This window comes from Haliotis cracherodii, unplaced genomic scaffold (genome assembly GCF_022045235.1).
Source record: "Haliotis cracherodii isolate W230 unplaced genomic scaffold, xgHalCrac1.p SCAF_17, whole genome shotgun sequence".
Classification (NCBI taxonomy): domain Eukaryota; kingdom Metazoa; phylum Mollusca; class Gastropoda; order Lepetellida; family Haliotidae; genus Haliotis; species Haliotis cracherodii.
The window spans coordinates 11,110,937-11,135,621 of NW_027266272.1; the positions used below are offsets into that span (position 1 = coordinate 11,110,937).

At 41.7% G+C, this 24,685-nt stretch overlaps 1 protein-coding gene and 1 pseudogene across 2 annotated transcripts in view; both read right to left on the minus strand.

Annotated features, from left to right (window-relative positions):
* Nucleotides 1–339: 339 nt before the first annotated feature.
* LOC139464891 (sorting nexin-13-like) overlaps nt 340–24,685 on the minus strand; it is a 57,159-nt gene continuing 32,813 nt past the window's right edge. Inside the window, exons 17-27 of one of the 2 annotated variants that reach the window (XM_071246467.1) lie at nt 23,298–23,329; nt 19,644–19,770; nt 11,521–11,666; nt 10,351–10,455; nt 8,893–9,003; nt 8,527–8,616; nt 7,898–7,957; nt 7,035–7,180; nt 5,279–5,347; nt 3,373–3,485; nt 340–2,918 (exon numbers count right to left, since the gene is read on the minus strand). In XM_071246467.1, coding sequence (XP_071102568.1) covers nt 2,653–2,918; nt 3,373–3,485; nt 5,279–5,347; nt 7,035–7,180; nt 7,898–7,957; nt 8,527–8,616; nt 8,893–9,003; nt 10,351–10,455; nt 11,521–11,666; nt 19,644–19,770; nt 23,298–23,329 — 1,265 coding nt within the window. In that variant the 3' untranslated portion in view covers nt 340–2,652. The remainder of the gene's footprint in view (nt 2,919–3,372; nt 3,486–5,278; nt 5,348–7,034; nt 7,181–7,897; nt 7,958–8,526; nt 8,617–8,892; nt 9,004–10,350; nt 10,456–11,520; nt 11,667–19,643; nt 19,771–23,297; nt 23,330–24,685) is intronic. The other variant, XM_071246468.1, reaches the window with a different exon arrangement.
* Nucleotides 13,626–14,896, minus strand: LOC139464892 (uncharacterized; annotated as a pseudogene).

Below are 24,685 nucleotides of genomic sequence, written 5' to 3' on the forward strand. Positions count from 1 at the left end.
GACAGCATGAAATGTTTATGTATGACAGATATATTTTTCCAGATTGCCCATAATTAAGGGTGCATATAACACACGAGTGTGCATATACGCGAATAAATAAGTCTTGTGTACATTGATCAATCGGAAGGGGTGCTAATTAGGATTGTTTACTAGCCAATATATCAGCAAATATCGCCGTGGGCGCTTATTAGAGCGGGGCGCTTATTACATCGAATATGGTATGCAACATTATAGGTAGAATGGATAGAATTTTCATTAAACAGCCCACATATTATCAGAAATGAGCGGGCCACTGTAACTTGATGATGCCCTCCTATTGCTTGACGACGGGCCATTAGGTAATGTCATATTGATGTTCAATAGCGACATCATCTGGTTTGTTCTGTGACGTTTTCATATTTGTAAAAGTAAGTCAGTGACATTCGTTGTGTGTTGATTGCAGTAAATGTTTCAAAACAGATAATGTTGTTGATTTTTATTTGATAACAAATTCTATCCACTTTAGCTATAACAGGAATGCTATTTTTTCGGGGCATTATCATTTGCAGAAGCCCTTGGTCTTTTCAACTGCACTCCTTTGTCGGGCAGTTAATGGAAGACCTCAGGCTTCTGCAAATGATAATGCCCTGAAAAATAGCGCTACCATTATACCATAAACAATCTTCATATCACTTGAAAAAAAAAGACATTGATATTTGGAGCAGATTGTGTAAGGCTAAAAAAATGACCAGTGAATATTAAACTTTAGTCCTTGTTAATAGTTATTGTAGATTGGCATAGATATGAATTAAAAAAGTAATAATATTTGTTTGAAGCAAATTTGTAACAAATACAAAACATTTGGGACAGTACACAGCTATGTGAAGGCAACACTCAACAACACGTGATACCTGGCATAGAAACAAACATATTTTCAAAATGGTAGCAACATGACAAATGGACTTGTGAGGAAGTCTTACATCTGGCCGACAACCATGGCCTCCCAGTCTGTCGACTATGGCTGTAACAAGTGATCGATGAGTCATGATAATACTAAAACATCTGGAACTATATATTCGATGTTGCATTGTTTGTTATGGACAACTGACACCCAGACCATACAACCAGGACTATTAGTGCTGATAATACTGCCCCTTGTGTAGCCACTGTTGTAGAGGGTCTTTGTGGCACGCTGTCTGCTTCATCAAGCTTTGGACTTTGCAATACTGTCTAGACTAGACTTGAAGCTGACTAACGTTCTTCTTTTCAGAAGTCCGTTTCCTGAAATATAATGAACTAAAAAAGAGAGGAATCATGAATATTTGTGCGGATATATCTCCAAAAATATTCATGATCTCGAACTTTTGGGGTTCAGTACAGTTTTCTTCCTTTATTCTTTGACTTGATGCAGACTTAAATCTGTCAAATGTGTCAGAATGGACTTGAATCTCTGACGACCTCATTTGTGATTTCTTCGAACAGCTTTGCTTCATGAGCAAGTGAGGTTCTACACTGGATGCAGCACAGTTGTCCCTAGCAACACCAAGAACATACTTTACCCATCCTTCCTTGGAATCAAGCTCAAGTGTCTGGCAACACGCACAAAAACCCTCTTCTCGAGTCAACCCTGTGCCATTGGTCAGTTGAATCCTTGGCCCTGAACTATTCACAGAATCTTTGTTAATCTTGTTCTGAACTTTGCATCAATATTTTTATGTCACAAAACACTGGTGACCTTACAATTCCTTACGATATTCTCCCTTTAGTAGTTCGATGCTTGTCAGGGAACATTGATGACCTTACATTCACATCAACGATGTTCCTAAACACCCATGTTCTTAAAGCTTGGCAGCTTCAAGTTATCTGCTTCAACAATAATGTCACAAAATAAAACGATAAATAAAGCATTCTATGCGGAACACAGTTGAGTTGCTGACTGTTTCTTCCACAAAAGATGACGCATGAAGATCTGGTCATGTCTTGGACGCCATGGTAACGAGAGAAACCCGAGGATGGCGCTATTCCGGTCCGATGAGTAGAAGCAGCAGGTGAAGGCTGAAATGTTTTGTCTGTCCACTGGAAACTACATCTCCTGTACTATCACACAAACAGCGTGATGAATAGAATGTAGAGCAATTGGTTACTTTATGTCATGATAACTTCAACCAAACTTCATAAACAAACAAATGTAAACAAACAAAAAGTATGTCTTTAACCATTTTCACAATTCTCCAAAATGACCATCAGAGCCTAGAAAAATATTCCCAGACAGTTGGCCAAGATGGAAATTCTTCAGACCGTTGTACAGTCTGTGTCAGCACAGTGGTAGCAATGATCTTGGGTTGGCACCACAGCTTTAACACTGGGAATAATCTTGTTGCACCTGTGGAAACCTGCATGTAACTTTACTCTTCCGAGTGACCGATTCCGTTTCACGAAGGACCCAATCTGGAAAAAAGCTCCAGATCTTGAAGATGACCTCGTGCTTAAGTTTCTCCAGAACTTGGACACTTCATGATAATCTCAATGAAAGCACTACACGTGTTAATTGCATCAAAGTACGAACCATGAAAAATGTTATCAGCTGATAAATAACGCACTGATCATATAAAATAGTGGACTCTGAAGGTGAGAGATAAGTTGTTGAGACAGTTGCGTCGAGGATGGGCTTCATCATCGTCTGACGGACCGTTGTCGTAACACTGATTCCTTGCTGGGTTCGGAGTAAGATTCTGATTGGCCGGGTTTAACTCGTTTGGACCGAGAATGGAGCTTTCGTAAGAGTTCTGGGAATTTATTGGTCGGAAACAAAGTCTCTAGTACTCCTTCAAGAAAAACGTACACAAGTCTTCGATTTAAGTTCTTGTGCTGGAACATGTCGAACACTCTGGCAACACCAATACGAATTGTCTCTGTCCCCATCAGATGGCGCAGCTCATCTGAAAAGGAAATAAATGGTTGTTATTTTACATATTGCTGACCCTGGTTGGGTCGGTGAGTGGGTCGGTGAGTGGGTCGGTGAGTGGGTCGGTGAGTGGGTCGGTGAGAGGGTCGGTGAGTGGGTCTGTGAGTGAGTTGGGTTTTGTGCTACTTTGAACAGTATTCCAGTTATATCGTGGCGTGTCAGCTTAATGTGTGAGGAAAGCCCGAAGTGGAGCAGGTCTTAGATGTTTTACCACTTTGGTGAAACCCATGAGAGCGGGTATGGTGCTGACTTGAAACACAAACGGGGCGAACTGGAATTCAAACCCCAAATCAAAGGTTTCTTGTGTGTCGTACGTACCTCTGCACATCGAAGTGCAGTGCCTTAGAAGTCTGGTGGATGAGTGGGAGGGGTTTGTTTGGTGGGCGAGTGATTGGAATGAGTGAGTGAGTGGCTACTACAACACATACCTGACACACTGCCCAGCATCTTGGCTTTGCACAGAACCCGTGTTCTCATCATGGTGTTCTCGTCACGTGTTGGGCGTGGCTCAGCCAGTTGACCGCTGGGCCAGAAGGAATCCCTGAAAAACATCTTGGAGTGTTATTGAGTATTCAAGTATTGAGAATTCAAGTACTGAGTATTAAAGTATTGAGTTTTCAAATATTGAGTATTCAAGTACTGATTATTCAAGTATGAGTATTCAAGTATTGTTTACTCAAGTATTAAGTACCATATTTTCTTGAGTATAGTGCGCACCCATGTATAATGCGCACCCCCCTCTAGCGGGTTCAATATTTTGGAAAAAAAGAAATTTGAATATTATGCGCAGAAAAAATTTACACCGTACCCTTTCAGCGAAGTCCGGCAAACGAACGGGTGCTGAGAAACTTCGTCAGTACAAATTCGAAATTTGAGATAAAAAATCACCAGACATGTTTATTTACCGTTTAAATAGTATTGATTGTTCTGCTAGGCATTGTTTTATATCTAGGGATTAAGATTACCTTGTGTATTTTCTCGTAAACTAAGCCGGAAACAGCAATCAGCTGTACACACGTTTTCTTGGAATCGACCGGTGATTCGGTCAAGACACACCCAATGATATAACTTTATAGAGTTTTTAATGCAAGGATCGGCAACAATTGTATCTGAAACTATTTTATTTATCAGGAATAATATATTCCATTATTTTCTTAATTATATGCAGCCTTTACTAAACATATTTAAAATAATAATAACCCTAAGCGAAGCAGCTGATCGCTATTCCCGGGTATTATTTTTTACATGGAACATGTCTGACCAGTCACCGTCAAGGCTCACGCGCACGGGATCACGTGAGCGCGAGAATTTCATGTTGACATAGAATCGTCAAACAAAAACAAATATGACTTTTAACGAGTCAAAGTATGTCATTTATGATATTTGTATCCATTCTCTGTCAACTAAAGTTCGTTTCAAGGCGTCAATAGCGGTATTCTGACCGTGGTTGCTGTTAATAACGGTGAGTTGTGCGATCTTCCGATCGCTTCACACACGATTTCGCCGAAATTAATAAAAACAATATTATAAGAAATTTTGAATAAAATTAATAAAGTAAGTTACAAACATAAGTCCAGAAATACAAAGAACACTTTTTATAGACAGACAGTGTAATTACATAATTATTTTGCGTACTTCAGTATGGATTTGTTGACATGGTTTTTCCGGTGTTTCGTGCTCGCGGTAATGTTTTTCCATGGGGGAAAAAACCATCTAAACTCATAATTCGTGTATAATGCGCACCCCCTTCTACACAGCTGTGTTTTTTCGAAAAAAAGTGCGCACTATACTCAAGAAAATACGGTAGTCATTAACACCAAAATATCTCAAACCATATAATCCTATATTGTAGTTAAACCATATAATCCCATACTGTAGTTAAACCATATAATCTTAAATTGTATTTGAACCATATAATCCTATACCGTAGTTAAACCATATAAATCTTAAATTGTAGTTAAACCATATAATCCTATACTGTAGTTAACTCAAATAATCTGGTCCTGTAGTTAAACACTATAAGCTTATTAAAGTTATTAGTTAAACCAGCCTATATAATTTGACACTTTCGTTTTTTTACGATTCAAATAAGTATTCAGTGACCTTGAAAATCTAATGGTTTGAATGTTTCAAAATGAAAAGTATTAAATTGAAGAAGACATGTGGAAAATGCTATGTAAAACTGACAATGATACGTTCAGTAGATGAGATTTTATGTTCAGTTCTAATGGGCGGACAGACTGACAAATACCCATAACGTAAGCTCAGGATGTCAAGGTGAGCTAAAAACATGTCCGCAAGAAGTGTATGATCAAGGGAGACAATGCAGTTTACCTGAATGTTTTGATGTACTCTGCCATCTGCTCTGCTGATGTCATCCAGTTCACGTGATCTACTATTTTCCTGAAAACAGTAAACATGACAATAGGTGTAAGAGAAAAAAACAAGTGGGATAGAGTGAGTGAGTGAGTTGGGTTTTACACCGCTTTTAACAGTATTCCAGCTTAATGTGGGAGGAAAGCCCGAAGTGATGCAGGTCTCAGACGTTTACCACTTCGGTGAAACCCGGGTACAGTGCTGACAAACCTAGAAAAATAATCGGGGCGAACCAGGATTCGAACCCACAACCATAGGTTTATGGCTTGTCCAAGGGACCCAACTCTGCACAGCGAATTGCGTCACCTGAGACGCCTGGCCACCTGTGCCCCCAAGTGGGATAGATGACACATCACTGTATGCTATGACCAGTTGAGCTAAGCTGTTGTGTTAGACACAAAAGGGAATAGGGAAATGGCCACTACCTGTAACAGCCTTCCTTGAATGCTGTCATGCGGTGCTATGTGACCTGCGCACATGGCCCGAACTGTGAAGACCCCGGGTAGAATGGGTCTTCAGCAACCCAAGAGTTAGGACTTTAGTGTGGTAGTTGGGACAAATCCAAGCACAGGGTTACGATGAGCAAACTTGGCCACAAATCCAAGCATAGGGTTACAACGAGCAAACTTTTCCACAAATCCAAGCATAGGGTTACAACGAGCAAACTTGGCCACAAATCCAAGCATAGGGTTGAAATGTACAAACTTGGCCACAAATCCAAGCATAGGGTTACAATGAGCAAACTTGGCCACAAATCCAAGCAAAGGGTTACAATGAGCAAACTTGGCCACAAATCCAAGCACATGGTTACAATGAGCAAACTTGGCCACAAATCCAAGCAAAGGGTTACAATGAGCAAACTTGGCCACAAATCCAAGCATAGGGTTACGATGAGGAAACTTGGCCACAAATCCAAGCACATGGTTACAATGAGCAAACTTGGCTACAAATCCAAGCAAAGGGTTACGATGAGCAAACTTGGCCACAAATCCAAGCACATGGTTACAATGAGCAAACTTGGCCACAAATCCAAGCACTGGGTTACGATGAGCAAACTTGGCCACAAATCCAAGCACAGGGTTACGATGAGGAAACTTGGCAAGTGAGCAATGTTGCATGCTGCTGTGTGAACCAAGGTTGAGAAGATACAGAAACTGGGCAGTGCAGGTCACATGGCATCATGGGACAGCATCCGAGGATGTTCCAGGTACCCCTGCTAAAACTGTAGGCTTTGCCATTGAACTCCCTGAGGAGTAGCTTAAGGGTTTGGACCCTGATTGAGCGAGTTGAGATAACTCACTGGTTTGGTTGGTTGGTTGGTTTGTTGTTTAACGCCGCACTCAGCAATATTCCAGCTATATGACGGCAGTCTGTAAATAGTCGAGTCTGGGCCAGACAATCCAGTGATTGATATCATGAGCATTGATCCACGCAATTGGGATCGATGACATGTATCAACCAAGTCAGTGAGCCTGACCCCCTGATCCCGTTAGACGTCTTTTACGACAAGCATAGTCGCCTTTTACGGCAAGCATGGGTTGCTGAGGACCGATTCTACCCCGGAATCTTCACGGGTCCACTGGTTTGGAAGTATAAAGTATAAACAACACACAAGTGTTCTGTCAAAGAGTTGACATACTGACTTCAAAACTATGTAAAACTAGAACTAAAAGTACTTTTAAGCATGGCTTGGAAGGTACAGTCCTCTGCCTACCTGTTGATCATGTCCCCGAAGGTGGCCTTGATGAGTTGCCGTAGAATGGCCACCATACGACGACGAAGCCACTGGTTCTTGTGCCGCAGGTCGAACACTTCATCCATAAGGAGCAGCATGATGCGGAGCGGGATGTTGTCTTCCGTCTGTTGGTAAACATGGCAACTTCTGTACCTTCACGTAACATCTCAATATGCATTACAAGAGCTTTCATGCTTCAGAATGATACCGACATCATTGCAAGATTTTAAAAACTAAAATCTGTGACATGAATGTGATATAAAAAATCTCAGTAACCTGAAATCAATTTACATTAGGCTCAAAACAATTTATAATCTTGGTTCTCAGGCACTGCCCACATCACCTTGAAGTTCATTGCACGTTCCGTTTTTGTTTCCATTTCCAATTTTTTGTGCATTGTGTTTAATTATTAGGATTTTTATATTTTTTTGAAAATGGAAATAAAAACAAAACAGGCCGCAGGTGCCTGAGAACCAAGACTTCTATTCTTTTAGCCTTAGTAATCATAACAATATTATTCGGCATGATCAATCAAAATAAAATAAATACACAGTATTCCAGTTATATCACGGCGTGTCAGCTTAATGTGGGAGGAAAGCCCGAAGCTAAGCAGGTCTCAGACCTTTACCACTTTGGTGAAATCCACGAGCACGGGTATGGTGCTGACAAACCTAGAATCATAATCAGGGCGAACCAGGATTCGAACCCACAATCATAGGAGGTTCTGGCGTGCCCAAGGGACGCAACTCTGCACAGCTAATTGCAGAGCCTTAGACGACTGGGTCCCCCGTGCCCCCTCTATTGAGTATGAGGTTGTGTCACAATGACCCTATGAGACTCACATCTGAGCCTTGTAGTCCGGCCCCAACTTTACCACTGTTGAAGCCATCCCGCAGTTCCCCCTGTGGAAGAACCAAAAATATTTGAGATGAAACCATTTCATAATTTGCTTGATTTATCAAAAATGTTTAGAAAGTTTATTTCAACAACCATGTTCACACAACATGCTTCATACATTTGTAAATATATGGTCAAGCAAAACAGGCAATCACTTTTGAAAAGTTCAGTCTTCGTGATGCAGCTTATTATTCTTTCTGGTGTCACAAACTACACATTAAGTGTAAGGCAGAAATAACATTCGTTAACGAAATAGAACATGAGGACTAACAAAATGTCTTCTTATGTCTTCTTCCGAGGCTGGAAGAAATAGTTTTCTTATTCTATGTGAAACTTTCTTTATGTTGGTAAATGTTATATAAATACTGTTTTCTTAAAATATGCTATTATCATCATTAGCACTATTATTGTAAATACTTTCAAATTCGTATTCTGAATTATTTTTTAATTTTACATTTTACATTTTACATTTTTCTTTTCACCATGATTAGTTTTGTTTATTGACCTAAAGTATTTAACAAAGATGGTCGGACTACATGAAACGAGTTGCCATGGTTACTCTAAACCCACTCACATTATTGCCTGTCCTCATCCCATCGATACTCTTGACAGCATTGCTGACATTCTTCATGGACGTCTTCAGCGGGTTGACGATCGTGTCCATCTGAAAAAGCCAGTGTTTGTTGTGTAACGCTGCACTCAGCAATATTCCAGTTGTATGACAGTGGCCTGTAAATACCGCAGTCTGGACCATACAATCCAGTGACTGATATTGTGAGCAACGATCCATGCCATCAGGTGTGATGACACACAAGTAAGGAGTATGAGCACCTGATTCATTAAGCGACCGCTTTTACTTCAGCATAGGTTGCTATTTTAACCTGGAATCCCCATGGGGTCAATGGGCCTAGAACTGTGTACTTAAACATGCATGACTAACCTTTCTGGCAAGATCACTCTTGTGTTTCTCCCAGAGACCGGGTGCCAAGAACTGTATGACCAGTTCCTCCATTCCAGGAAACTTGGTCCACATGTCTGGTTTCAGCAGGCCCTGTAACAAAGTGCGTGAACGAGTGAACGAGTGAGTTGAAGTAAAAGTACCCACCCTGAAGTAAGAGTACCACCCTGAAGTAAGAGTACCCATCCTGAAGTAAGAGTACCTATCCTGAAGTAAGAGTACCCACCCTGAAGTGAGAGTACCCACCCTGAAGTGAGAGTACCCACCCTGAAGTGAGAGTACCCACCCTGAAGTAAGAGTACCACCCTGAAGAATACCCACCCTGAAGTGAGAGTACCCATCCTGAAGTAAGAGTACCCACCCTGAAGTGAGAGTACCACCCTGAAGTAAGAGTACCACCCTGAAGTAAGAGTACCACCCTGAAGTGAGAGTACCCACCCTGAAGTGAGAGTACCCACCCTGAAGTGAGAGTACCCACCCTGAAGTGAGAGTACCCACCCTGAAGTAAGAGTACCACCCTGAAGTGAGAGTACACACCCTGAAGTAAGAGTACCACCCTGAAGTAAGAGTACCCATCCTGAAGTGAGAGTACCACCCTGAAGTAAGAGTACCACCCTGAAGTAAAGATACCCACCCTGAAGTAAGAGTACCCACCCTGAAGTGAGAGTACCCACCCTGAAGTAAGAGTACCACCCTGAAGTGAGAGTACCACCCTGAAGAAAGAGTACCCACCCTGAAGTAACAGTACCCACCATGATGTAAGAGTACCCACCCTGAAGTGAGAGTACCCACCCTGAAGTGAGAGTACCCACCCTGAAGTAAGAGTACCCACCCTGAAGTGAGAGTACCCACCCTGAAGTAAGAGTACCACCCTGAAGTAACAGTACCCATCCTGAAGTAAGAGTACCACCCTGAAGTTAGAGTACCCACCCTGAAGTTAGAGTACCCACCCTGAAGTGAAAGTACCACCCTGAAGTAAGAGTACCCACCCTGAAGTAAAGATACCCACCCTGAAGTAAGAGTACCCACCCTGAAGTGAGAGTACCACCCTGAAGTGAGAGTACCACCCTGAAGCGAGAGTACCACACTAAAGTAAGAGTACCACCCTGAAGTAAGAGTACTCACCTCGAATTAAGAGTACCCACCCTGAAGTGAGAGTACCCACCCTGAAGTAAGAGTACCACCCTGAAGTAAGAGTACCACCCTGAAGTAAGGGTACCCACCCTGAAGTGAGAGTACCCACCCTAAAGTAAGAGTACCCACCCTGAAGTAAGAGTACCCACCCTGAAGTAAGAGTACCCACCCTGAAGTAAGAGTACCCACCCTGAAGTGAGAGTACCACCCTGAAGTAAGGATACCCATCCTGAAGTGAGAGTACCCACCCTGAAGTAAGAGTACCACCCTGAAGTAAGAGTACCACGCTGAAGTAAGAGTACCCACCCTGAAGTAAGCATCCAAAGCTTTTCTCCGTTTCTCCAGGAAGTCCTTGCTTGTGTTCTTCACTAACGTCTTGGGAGGCAGATGAGGTCCAATCCATTCTGGAAACTGAGAGAAATACCACGGCACTGTAGCCCACCTTCATTCACTTCCAAACATTCAGCTGTTAAGTGAGTGAGTGAGTTGGGTTTAATGCCACTTTTAACATTATTCCAGGCATATCGCGGCGTGTCAGCTTAATGTGGGCGGAAAGCCTGATGTGATGCAGGTTTCAGACGTTTACCACTTCCGTGAAACCCATGAGCACGGGTATGGTGCTGACAAACCTAGAAACATAATTGGGGCGCACCGGGATTCGAACCCACAATCATAGGTTTCTGGCGTGCCTCTGCACAGTGAATTGCGCCGCCTTAGACGACTGGGCCACCCGTGCCACCTTCAGCTGTTAAAAATCAGTATTTTGTCTGATAGTGCAGTCAACAATATTCATGGTACATTGCATCTGTCGCAGTTCAATAGTAAATAATCTAATCTGCTAATCTGCAAACTAGTGACTGTATGCATGAGCAACTAGAGTCATCAGGAGACGACATATCCCCCAGATCTGGTGCAATTCAGAAATGGAGTTTGGATTGCCTATGGATACTTTCAGTTGAGTGAAGAAAAAAATATTGCTGTTCAGTATTTTCAAAAATCCCAAATCATAAAAAGGCACCAGTTCATTAATACACTGATCTGTATTGCAAGTTTCATCAAGAAATATTCAACATGTTTGGAGTTAAGCTCTGGAAATGGAAAACGGGAGGAGGACAGACAGATGGATGGATCGAAATGCTGATCGCAATTGCCCCCCAATAACAATTGGGATAGGCTGACACACAATCAGCCAAGTCACACAGCCTGACCATCTGATCCTTCCTAGCTGTTTTGTTTGTTGTTTAATGCCACACTCTGCAATATTCCAGCTATATGATGGCGGCTGTAAATAATCCAGTCCAGACCAGAGAATCCAGAAATCAATTTTGTGAGCAACAATCCATGCTGTTGGTGCGTGACACAAAACCAACAAAGTCACCGAGTGAGACGACCCAATCCATCAAGTCGCCTCTTACGACCACCGACTACCTCATCTACCTCCAAAGTTCTACCTCCAATGACCTCTGTTTGACCTACCCTTTCTATGAGCAGCATGTTGAGGTCGTGGAAGTCGCTGTAACGTCGATACACGTCCCAGATGTCCTCCTCCTCCACCCCCCTCAATCGCTTCTTCACCGTCACAGCAAACACAGCGTATGACTTGCCGGACTCCTTCACAATACCTGCAACAGCCACAATATTAAGTCAGAGCTCTTTTAGACTGTAACAGAGTTCAAACCTTAAGCTAGTCCTCAGAGTTTGCATCTTCCCGAGGCAAGAGAGTTAACTGACTTTAAAACTAGGCTGGAATTACTGGGCTCGATCGTAGCGCCACCAGTGGCTATTACCAGTTATGTCCCTTCTAAGCCTCTCCTATGAACCAATCAGATTCCACCTCTCGTATCACTTGAGTTTGCTTCACACAAAATGGTTGCGCCCAGTCAGGACGATCTGATTGATAATCAAGTTCTACATTGTGATAGAACGGGTCTTACATCGCAAAGTGCATCAAATCACGTGAGCACCATGATTAAAAACATGAAAAGATTTGGAAAATATCTGCTGACAACGAGTTGGCGGTGCACAAGCTTTGCAAATCCTGTAATTGACCGAAATCTGCACGACAGTTTACGAACCGGATTTCAATTTCAGTGCGTGATTTTGATTGGACTATGCCAAAATGTAACTCCATAATACCAGCCTAGTTCGGCATGGTGGGAACTGGACTTTTAAAGTCAGTTAACTCACTTGCCTCGGGAAGATGCAGAGTTTGCAGCTAGTTGTACTTGAACAAGACAAAGATGTTAACAATGTTTACATTTTCTATCAGTTTTATCCTGTCCCAGTTTGAAGCAAAAATGTATTTTTTAGAGTAAAAATATCATTTATACTTATCCTGACTCCTACTTATTGCTTATCTCTCTCTCTTCCGAATAGGTAGTGGAAACATCCTGTGCTGTTCCCAAAGAACAGAGAAAACAGCTCACCCAAACGCACCCTCACTCTGCGCATGCGCACCGGAATCATGTGACCAAGCCCATTAACTCATCACTCTCTCTTATTTCCTAGGGGGCACGGGTGGCCCAGTCGTCTAAGGCGCCGCGATTCGCTTAGCAGGGTTGCGTCCCTTGGGCACGCCAGAAACCTATGATTGTGGGTTCGAATCCCGGTTCACCCCGATTATGTTTCTAGGTTTGTCAGCACCATACCCGTGCTCGTGGGTTTTACCGAAGTGGTAAACGTCTAAGATCTGCATCACTTCGGGCTTTCCTCCCACATTAAGCTGACACGCCGTGATATAACTGGAATACTGTTAAAAGCGGCGTTAAACCCAACTCACTCACTCACTCACTCTTATTTCCTACTTAATGGTCCATAACACATCAGTGGAAAGAGGGGAAGGCCGGGAGGGTACTCATTTGTATGAGTCAGGATAAGTATAAATGATATTTTTACTCTAAAAAATACATATTTTATCTTATCCTGACTCATACTTATTGCTTGAATCTCACAGTAGGTGGTGGGTTCCACCTGTATGTGTGATTAACGTCGATCTGTTCTATAAACCCCATAGGAACGTTGTTAATCTTCTGTGTAAATTCTTTATTTGGGGACCACCTTCCTTTTTTGTGAGCAGCAAAATGGAAGTAAATCATATAGATTTGTGGAGTTATAAGGTTTCTAAGATTAAAATCTTGTTCACCTTAAATGATTAAAGTGTTAAGAGAAGAGCAATAATCTTAACACAATCATTTCTCACTCATGTGCTGAATTACATAGTAAAACAGGGGGCATGGACTCTCAGTCGTTGGTTATGGAACAGTAACCTGACGTCAACAAGTCTACGTGATATTGGGTGAGAGTGATCTTCTAATGTCCCTGGTAGGATTCGTGAGTAGTTGGGCCACAACTAAAGGTCCGAATTGGTGAATACCAGCTAAGTCTTCTGTAGCAAGGTCTCTGAGGTAGTGATTGGCGAAAACTGTATCTGATTTCCAGAAACAGCCTTCCATAATAGTTGTTATGGAGCAGTTGCCGTAAAGTGCCAAAGTTGAGGTTAAGGCTCTTACTTCGTGAGGGTTGGAGGCTGAAGGGGGGTCCAATCCCACTGCTCTGTATGCTCTGAGAATAACAGCTCTCATCTAAAATGAGATAGTTGTTCTGGATACCTCTGTGTGTGTATTCCTTAATAAAGGAATAAATAGTCTCTTAAAACCTTGTCTTTTAGGTTTTAGACTTTTGTAGGTATAATCTTAAGGCTCTGACTGGGCATAGTGATATATCCTCTGTATCCTCTGCACCAAGGACGGAGGAAAGAGCCGGAACATGGACTTGTCTGTCTGGTTGGCCTGGTAACTGGTTCTTTGCAATAAAGTCCCATCTTAAGCCAAGGTGCGCTGATGAGTTGTTACCACTGTCAAATGTGATGCGATTGAAGTCTATCGCGTGGATTTCAGACATTCTGGCTGCCGTAGCTAATGCCAGAAGAAATAGGGTTTTCTGCGTCAGGTGTTCAAAGTCGGCCTGTTGGAGCGGTTCGTATGCATCACTGGTTAGATGTTGTAGCGCTATATTTAGGTCTAAATCTTTTCTGTTGGTCTTCAAGTCTGAAGGATCTGAGTAGGGCTATCATCTCGGGAACTTTAGTAAGTTTTATCCTGTTAGCCATTGTCAGTACAGAACTGATAGCGGCCAAATAAGTGCCCAGTGTCGAACCTTTAAGATTCCTTGTACTTCGTAAGTGACATAGGTAATCTGCTACTTGTGGTATGGTAGCTTTGGCTGCAGAAAAACCCTTGGATGTTGCAAACTGGTCAAAACTTTTCTACGATCTCGTTGATCTACGAAGTGCTAAGGAGACTACCTTAGCTGCTCTCATGGAATATCCTCTTTTAACGAGACTGCTCTTGATATGCTCCATACGTGAAGTTCGTATAGATCTGGTCTTGGATGGACCTGATTGGAGTGAGGATGTAGCAGTAGATTTGACCAGTTTAGAAGATTTAATATTGAATTTCCTGCTAGTTCGACGAGATCTGGAAATCACGTTCTCGCCGGCCAGTAAGGCGCTACCAAAAGCAGTTGTAGGCTGCTCGTGTGTAGGATCTTTTGTAATATCTGTGGTATCACAGCTGGTGGAGGAAACGCATACGCGTTTAGTCCCTCCCATGATATTGACAGAGCATCGACTGACCAAGCTAGTGGGTCTGGCACTGGTGACACAAATGTTGTTATCTGATTGTTGAATCTGGTTGCGAATAGGTCTATCTAATGGGCAACCTTTTTCTTTTATAGCCAGTTGGAATGCTTCTGGGTGTAGCTTCCATTCTGTCGGTGATGGTTTGGCTGGTCTGGTGAAGGCGTCTGCTAAGACATTTGCCACTGCTGGTATATGTCTCGTCTTTATTGTTAAGTTCAGATTGTCTACTAGCTCGTAAAGTTGAAATGTCAACTTCAGTAGGGTCAAGGTTTATATTGAATGCCACAGTTGAATTGTCTGTTCTGATCATCAGACGTTGGTTTCTTAACTGTGGGGCCCCAGTGAAATAATGCACGGATTACTGCCTCACATTCCAGATAATTGATGTGATAGAGCTTTTCTGCTTCTAACCATAGGCCTGCTGTTACTTCTCTACTGAAGTGAGCTCCCCAGCCTTGAGGTGAGGCGTCCACGAATAGGTGGTTGTTGTAATCCGGCTTGTTTAAACAAGTTCCTGCGCAAACGTTCGATTTCACTGTCCACCATAAGAGGTGTTTCCTCAATGTTTGTGGTAGTTGCAGTTTTAAATCCTGGTACTCTAGGTATGGATTTAGAAATCTCTGAATAGGGCGTAAGTGTAGTCTGCCTCAGACCGTCCACGCTTGGGCTGACGTGAGTCAGCCTAGTATCACTTGCCATTGGTTGACTGAGATTTTCTTGTAAATTGCTGTTGGCAAACAAGTCTTGATTTTTATCCACCAATCTTCTGGTACCATTATCAGATTCTGATTGGTTAGAAATCTGATTCGCAGAAATTTGAGGTCATGAGATGGTTGTAGATCAGACTTCTGAAAATTTATTAACCAACCCAGTTGTGTTAATAATTTCAGGGTGAAATTTAGTTGTAGTCTGAGTAGTTCTGTTGATTGATGGGCTTATATCCCATCGTCTAGGTAAAAAGCACAACAAATTCCCTTGTGAAAAAATGTCACAATTGGTTTGGTCACTCGTGTAATTAGCCACGGGGCTGTGGAAATTCCAAAGGGCAGGACCGCCAACTGGTAATGTTGTCCTTCAAAGAGGAAACGTAAATATTTCCTGAAAGTCAGTTTTATGGGAATGTGTAGGTAAGCATCCTGTAGATCGATGCTTCCGAGATAGTCGTGCTATCATTTGTTGAATCATTCTGAAATCCTCCGGTTTTGGGAGGTATTTCTTGTTGAATTTTCTCATGTTGTAAATCAAACGAAACTTTCCGTTTGAATTCTTTTTGAGAACCAAAAAGATCGGCGAATAGAAATCCGGCGTTAGTAATTCTGGATGAATTATCTCGACTGCGTCCTTGTTGAGACGTGAGTTGATTGCTTCAGTTAACTTTGGCAACAATTCTTTCCGATAAGGTATTTCCGGTGGCTTGCGAGATAACGGGGATTTCTTGAGTAAAGTCGGCGCGTAGCCCTTTCTTAGAAAGTTGGAAACAAATTCGTCTCCTAGAATGTCCCACATTCATCAAATATCTTGCCAATCTTCCGACTACTGGGGAGTGCTGTACACGGCTGGTGGGGGGAGTTCCCTGTCGTTCAAAAGCCCATCTTCGCCGGTAATATTGCGAGATCACCTCGATCTGCGGCCCCGGCCGCGGTCGGCATCACGTGACGTGCGAAAAGCAGATGATTTCCCGCCTCTGTATTTGTACGAGCGTTTTCTCTTTAGCTTTATGAATGCCCGTCATACAGCTTTTGAATCAGGTTTTCTGCATGGATTGATGATACATAGAATTCATAGTCTGAACTGACTTGATCAGCATATGATCTTTGGAGTCTTAAAGCACTTCATTGTTGATTTTGCGTATGTTACCATTAAAAATGGTTGGGGCCTCCCAGGGTTGTCTTAATAATTCTTTGGTATAGTATACCAATTAGAATTATTTATAAGACCTTGTCGCTGTAGTAGTGTTAAACCTGCCGACACTGAACTCATATGATCAGAAATAATTTCTTGATTTTTCTTGACAGCTGAAAGTAGCATTCTTTCGCGGTCGTTCGGAGGCTCATAGCGCGTGACATCGCTTGTCCAAAGAATGCATGTCTTGCAGTCATATCAAGTTGTGCAATTTTCTTATCCTCAATGCGATAAGATATTTTACTATTGGAGTCTGACATGAGTGAGTAATCTTCATCAATCTCCGGTGAGCGAAGAAATTGCGACATGGCGTGCATGAGGAATTTCTTAGAATTAAAGCTCGGTATTTGAAGTCCTTGTGATTTCGTGGCTTTCGCAAAAGAAACATTAAGATTCTCTGCAAGGTTGGAGATTGGTTTAATCGGTGGGATGGTTAGTGTGTCTATATCGTCCCCTTTGATACAGTATGTATCAGTGGGAGAAGAATTTCTTGACGCTGATATCGGCAGTCTATCTGTAATCCACGCCATTAATTCATGATCCTCATAAATTGAAGGGTAATTTTCCCCCCGATGTGTCCTCATTTTGAGGGGGCTCGAACATATCCTCGATAGGAGGCGTAGCGATTTGGAGCCGCAAATGAAGGGCTGCGACATCTGCGAGCTATTGTGTGAAGAGGTAGTCGACTGCGTGCCAGGTTGTTTACACATTTGTTGTTGCATAGCCATTACGACTTGTTGTGTGATATTTGCTATCACATCTGTATTAATAGCAGGCGTTAGCAAAGTACCGTGTGTAACAAAGGTAGGCTACGTGAAAGTAGTTGGCAGTGTAAACGTTGAAGGCTGCACGAAGGCGGGAGCCTGCGTGAATGCTGGCGTCTGTGTATACTCTTGTTGATTAACCGCCTGCGCGAAGGTAGAGGATTGCGTAATTGTTGTGTTGGGCTGCGCGAAGGCCGGTATCTGCGCGAAGGTCTGGATTTAGGTATATATCGGTTGTATTTGTAACCGAATTGGATGACACTGCGGGCTGAGAGAACCTCTGGGGTTGTGCGGACGTAATTGTCTGCGCGCAGGCTTTCTTCTGGCTAGAAGAAACAGCTGATTTTCTTGAAACCCCCTTCATGACTGCGGATGAAGTCTGTTTATTCTTAGACCCTCTAGACTTCTTACTGGTAGACGAGGAAGTAAGATGACTGCATCATATTCAGCGGGATAATTTGAATAACATCAAATCGAATTCCTCTGACGAAGGGCAGGGCGTATTCTCGCCTCTTCTTACTTTTAGCCGTCTCCGTGGATGATAACGAGCGTGATGACTCGCGTCGTTTAAGATCCATCTTTTCCCTCAGCACTGCAAAAAGATAATTACTAAATTCTTCCTTCCCCAAAGGGGTGCAGAATTTGCATCTATTCTCTGCTGTGCAGTTCTGTACTGTGCAGCTGGTACAGGTTGGATGAGGGTCCGAATCTGAAAAACGTAATTTACATTGGTTACATGTTTTCATGATCTCCGATAGGGGCTGCATTTGAGTCCAAATTACGAAAAATTCTAATGCCAAATATATAAAAAAATCGTTAGATATGATGTATAGAATATCACAGAAGATAATCCAAGCAAAAGATTTTGTTAAAAAGGGTTAATTTTTATGGAAAGCTTGGATTATGATGCACAGAAAAAATTTCCAGCTGCCAAGATGGCGCGAAAAAGAGAGAGTGATGAGTTAATGGGCTTGGTCACATGGTTCCGGTGCGCATGCGCAGAGTGAGGGTGCGTTTGGGTGAGCTGTTTTCTCTGTTCTTTGGGAACAGCACAGGACGTTTCCACTACCTATTCGGAAGAGAGAGAGATAAGCAATAAGTATGAGTCAGGATAAGATAAAATTTGAAGCATTGAAAACTGTTTCATAATAACAGCCCTCCAACAATCAGTGATTGCAGCCTATCCCTGGATCACCATTATACACATCAATGTGATACAGGTCCTGTACGTTATGTCTGCCGGCATTCCTCCAACAATCAGTGATTGTAGCTTATCCCTGGATCACCATTATACACATCAATGTGATACAGGTCCTGTACGTTATGTCCGCCGGTGTCCTCCAACAATCAGTGATTGCAGCCTATCCCTGGATCACCATTATACACATCAATGTGATACAGGTCCTGTACGTTATGTCCGCCGGTGTCCTCCAACAATCAGTGATTGTAGCCTATCCCTGGATCACCATTATACACATCAATGTGATACAGGTCCTGTACGTTATGTCCGCCGGCATTCCTCCAACAATCAGTGATTGTAGCCTATCCCTGGATCACCATTATACACATCAATGTGATACAGGTCCTGTACGTTATGTCCGCCGGCATTCCTCCAACAATCAGTGATTGTAGCTTATCCCTGGATCACCATTATACACATCAATGTGATACAGGTCCTGTACGTTATGTCCGCCGGCATTCCTCCAACAATCAGTGATTGTAGCCTATCCCTGGATCACCATTATACACATCAATGTGATACAGGTCCTGTACGTTATGTCCGCCGGCATTCCTCCAACAATCAGTGATTGTAGCCTATCCCTGGATCACCATTATACACATCAATGTGATACAGGTCCTGTACGTTATGTCCGCCGGCATTCCTCCAACAATCAGTGATTGTAGCCTATCCCTGGATCACCATTATACACATCAATGTGATACAGGTCCTGTACGTTATGTCCGCCGGCATTCCTCCAACAATCAGTGATTGTAGCCTATCCCTGGATCACCATTATACACATCAATGTGATACAGGTCCTGTACGTTATGTCTGCTGGCATTCCTCCAACAATCAGTGATTGTAGCCTATCCCTGGATCACCATTATACACATCAATGTGATACAGGTCCTGTACGTTATGTCCGCCGGTGTCCTCCAACAATCAGTGATTGCAGCCTATCCCTGGATCACCATTATACACATCAATGTGATACAGGTCCTGTATGCTATGTCTGCCAACATTCCTCCAACAATCAGTGATTGTAGCCTATCCCTGGAACGTCAATACATACCACAATGAGATATAGAAGCCAGGTACGCTATGTCGGCCGGCGTCCCCCCAGAAGAAGCGGAGGACAATGAGTCCAGGGACCGTGTCTCCGGGGAACTGTCATCGATGATATCTCCCTGATCTTCAGCCTGAGAAACAAAACATTCACAATATATCTACCTGACAAGTGTAAACTTTATATCTCTTTACCCAGAATGACTTGATATGAGGAATGGTGTCTATATTTATGTATTAGATGAAATATATATCTTACATATGATAGGTATTATTAAATATTAAGAATCTTACAACCCAAACCCAACAAGTACATTTGAATTGTGAATATATGGGAGAGAGGTGTTTTTGTGCATCTGTGAGTTTTGACACTAGGGTATGTTAGAAGCTGGGATTCGTGATATGAAGAGAGAAATAGAGGACAGGTTGTAGGTATGAAGTATTTCAGTTATATCCCAGTGTGGCTAGTTGTTTTGGAGTTGACTGACAGGTCGTAGGTATGAAGTATTTCAGTTATATCCGTGTGTGGTTGGTCATGGAATTGACAGACAGGTTGTAGGTATGCAGTATTTCAGTTATATCCCAGAGTGGTTGGTTGTTATGGAGTTGACTGACAGGTTGTAGGTATGCAGTATTTCAGTTATATCCCAGTGTGGCTGGTTGTTATGAAGTTGACAGACAGGTTGTAGGTATGCAGTATTTCAGTTATATCCTTGTGTGGCTGGTTGTTTTGGAATTGACAGACAGGTTGTAGGTATGTAGTATTTCAGTTATATCCCAGAGTGGTTGGTTGTTATGGACTTGACTAACAGGTTGTTGGTATGCAGTATTTCAGTTATATCCGTGTGTGGTTGGTTGTTTTGGACTTGACTAACAGGTTGTAAGTATGCAGTATTTCAGTTATATCCTTGTGTGGCTGGTTGTTTTGGAATTGACAGACAGGTTGTAGGTATGTAGTATTTCAGTTATATCCCAGAGTGGTTGGTTGTTACGGAGTTGACTGACAGGTTGTAGGTATGCAGTATTTCAGTTATATCCTTGTGTGGCTGGTTGTTTTGGACTTGACTAACAGGTTGTAAGTATGCAGTATTTCAGTTATATCCTTGTGTGGTTGGTTGTTATGGAATTGAGTGACAGGTTGTAGGTATGCAGTATTTCAGTTATATCCTTGTGTGGCTGGTTGTTATGGAATTGAGTGACAGGTTGTAGGTATGTAGTATTTCAGTTATATCGCAGAGTGGTTGGTTGTTATGGAATTGAGTGACAGGTTGTAGGTATGCTGTATTTTAGTTATATCCGTGTGTGGTTGGTTGTTTTGGACTTAACTGACAGGTTGTAGGTATGCAGTATTTCAGTTATATCCTTGTGTGGTTGGTTGTTATGGAGTTGACTGACAGCCATATGGTTCCTGGTCATGGAGGGAGTGGGGGTTTCATGTCAAGAGGTAGTGCAAGGGCTGAAGCAGACAAGCCTGTGCTTGACTGTGTCCCCAGGATTTTCCTTGGACTCCAAACCAAGTGCTTGTTTTTATATCTTGTTCAGAACTGGGATTTTGTTGAAGTTCTTTTATTGATAAATACAGTGGACCCTCACATTGGTTTTAACATTGCATTTAATGCAATAATGTAAAATTGAGCATTAAGTAATCCTCTTCGTTGTGACCAAGCTATCGTTAATGCATGTTTATTGTGACATGCATGTGTGGCTGCTTGTACTAGTCTGGGATACTATTCTGCAGTTTAACACAGACACAGTATAATAATTCCAAGCCGACCAGTCCTGGTTTTATCCCCTGATGCCAAGCATGAGGCAGGGTAACAACAAGTACCCTCTTTTAACGTCTTACGGTATTAAGCAGCCATGAGATCGAACCCTTGAACTTCCGTTCACTGGGAAGACCTCTAACCACCACACTAGAGAGACCGTCACGTTTGCTTTAAACTTGGGGCAGAATATCGGCCCCTCAACTACAGGTGGACCAATACTGGGGACAGAGGTGGATGTGAGGGGAAAGTATTACTGAAGCCATGGAGATGCGATGTGTGGTCTTGTGTGAGAACAAGAGTCGTCGGAATTCACATAACATTACATAACATTTGACATTATTCATGCCAAATTGAATTTCTGATGATACAACTGAAAAACATACATATTTTCACATCTGACTAAATTGAATTAATATTTAAATCCATTACAACTTTGAAAACAATATTAAAACATTCTCAATTCAAAGACATTGTCATAAGCAAAGGATGAAGGTGATTAAGCTGAGAAGGTTGTTGTTAATTCACATCTACTGTAACCATAGAAACGGGAAGCATACAAGTACAAGCTTCGATGAGCATTCTATACAGAACATAAATTGAGCTGACAACTTAAAAATTCTGCAATGAGAAACTAAACAGTGCATTAAAGGTGATAACATAATTGGGCTGGACAACAGAGTGATGAAACATTAGAGCTCTCTGTGACAAACATGTAAACTTTAACAATTACAAGACACCATTTAAGAAATTACATGACACAGACAGAGGATTGTCTTTCACTTTTATCTCTGTTCAACAGACTGCAAATAAAGAAATTGAATGGACTGCTTAAATAAAACCACATTCCAATTGGAGACCAAAAAAATAAATGAGGATTTCAAATGTGTCAGCATGCAGAGTGACAAATGAGATTTGTGTTGACAGTCAACTAAAGTGCTGAACATTGAAATTGAATTCAAATACAATCTGCACAAAAACTGACGTTGAAAATAAACACATAGAATCTGGGCTCTTGTAGCCCTCACTGCATGAGTGAGTGAGTTTGGTTTTACGCCGCTTTAAGCAATATTCCAACAATATCACGGCGGGGGACACCAGAAATGTGCTTCACACATTGTACCCATGTCAGGAATCGAACCCGGGTCTTCGGTGTAACAAGCGAAAGCTTTAACCACTAGGCTACCCGACCGCCCCCCTCACTGCATGAAGATTTAATATGATCTTTAACGAACAGTAACGCAAGTTAGATCTGTTGTCATAAAATTACAGTACAAGACAAATTTTGTTTTACAAAATAACTAACACTTTCTAGTTAATATTAAATCAATAATAATATATTCTAGACGTTCATTAAATCAGTACCAAAAAATTGAATTATGGGTAGTTGTACCTTTCTCCCAAAATTCTTTAGGACTGATTTGGAAGTTTTCTCTCTATATTTGCTTCGGATTGATTCGAAAAAAAATCCAAAGCATCTTTCCAGGGCTGATTTGAAAATTTTCTCCAATATTTTTTGGGATTGATTTGAAAATTTTCTCCAACATATTTTAGGATTGATTTTGAAATTTTGTCCAATATTTTTTAGGATTGATTCTGAAATTTTCTCCAATATTTTTTTTAAGGGATTGATTCAAAAACTTTAACAGTTTCTTACATGGCACATACAGTTACTACTAGGAAAATTATTTTCGGGTAGCTTTTTCTTTTGAGTTTTTAAAAAAAGTTTCTTACATGGGATGCTGCAACTGATTGGAAATGGAGATTTCAAAGCAAAACAACATTCAACGAATAAAAAAGTTCGTCTTTGATAAAAATGCAAATAAAAAATCTAAAAAGATACACACACTGTTGACAGAGATAAACGTAGAAGATGTAGGATAAAAACATGAACTTACACTGCCCACCGAACCCGACCGTGCAGACAAGTCTAAGCAAAAGCAAAAAGAAAACACACTCACTAGTGTTTGTACAAGGTGAAAAATGCAATTAATGACATAAACGGCAATATATGAGATCCGGTTATAAGGCCATCTAGGAGCTAGATATAGTATCAAACACTACAGTAACAGTAACCTACTGACGTGGCTGAGTGTATCTTAACACGGAACACTTTATAAGTAAGACTTCAAAGCAGTGCACGGCTGATCATAATGTAAACCGTTTTGTTAACCATATTAGACCTTGAAATGCTTCGTTTCAAAATTTGTTTTGTTTATTTTGATTTACAAATAAAAAAATTTCAACTGTTTTTCTTCACAATTCTAAAGACAGAATTTCATTTTTTGTTTGCTTTCTAGAAAAGAGCAATGTGGATCCTTGGACCTGTACACTATGCTGGTGTCTTGCTGATAGATCAGCAGACTCAACTACAGGTCAACCAAATCATGACCCCTTGCATTTTGTATTCAGACAAGATATCTTTTCAGCAACAGCTGCAAAACCATATTGTACGAAATATTTGTTCCTAAAAGACAGATTGCCGAAAATGTAATTTTTGTGGCAGAAATATATTTTTTTTCAAGAATATTTTGGGACAAAATCCCAGCCCCCTCTCTCCCACCGAATATCAAATTGTTGGCCCTATACAGGTGAATACCAATTGACATCTTACTGACGCCCATTCCACACAGTCATCTTACAACTTTAATTACGACTATCGTTAGTCTCTGTTTGAGTACGGGAGTTATGACAGCCATAGTGCTGAGATCGCTCTGCGAGTGCAGGACCCAGAACATGTGTGTGGAATGCTGTTTGGCGGGATGAGCTAACACTATAACCATTGGGCCACCCCACTACCTCAGTCAGCAAGAGTAAGTGAGTGAGTTGGGTTTAGAGCTGGTTTGTACAGTATTTCAGTTATATCACAGCTTGTTGTGTGAGGAACGTGGGAGGAACGTGGGAGGAACGGCGTTCACCATTTTGGTGAAACCCATGACACCGGGTATGGTGCTAACAGGACTTAAACCAACGATCAGAGTAAAGAATGTCTGCTTGAGTGATAAACAATCGTTTATCAGTGTGCCATAACAGGTGAGGAGAGGTGAAATGGGGTTTAACGTTGCATCCAAGATTATTGCACTTATATAGCCACGTGTGAGTGATAGTGTGTGTGTGAGAGCGTGAGAGAGAGAGAGTGTGTGTGTGTGTGTGTGTGTGTGTGTGTGTTTTTATTTCCTCAAATTCACAGATATCCTAGCATTGCTCTTAATCAACTAATATAAAACTGTGTTTTAAAGCTCTTTTCATCATTTTTACTGCTGTCAGTTAAATACAAGTCACCTTT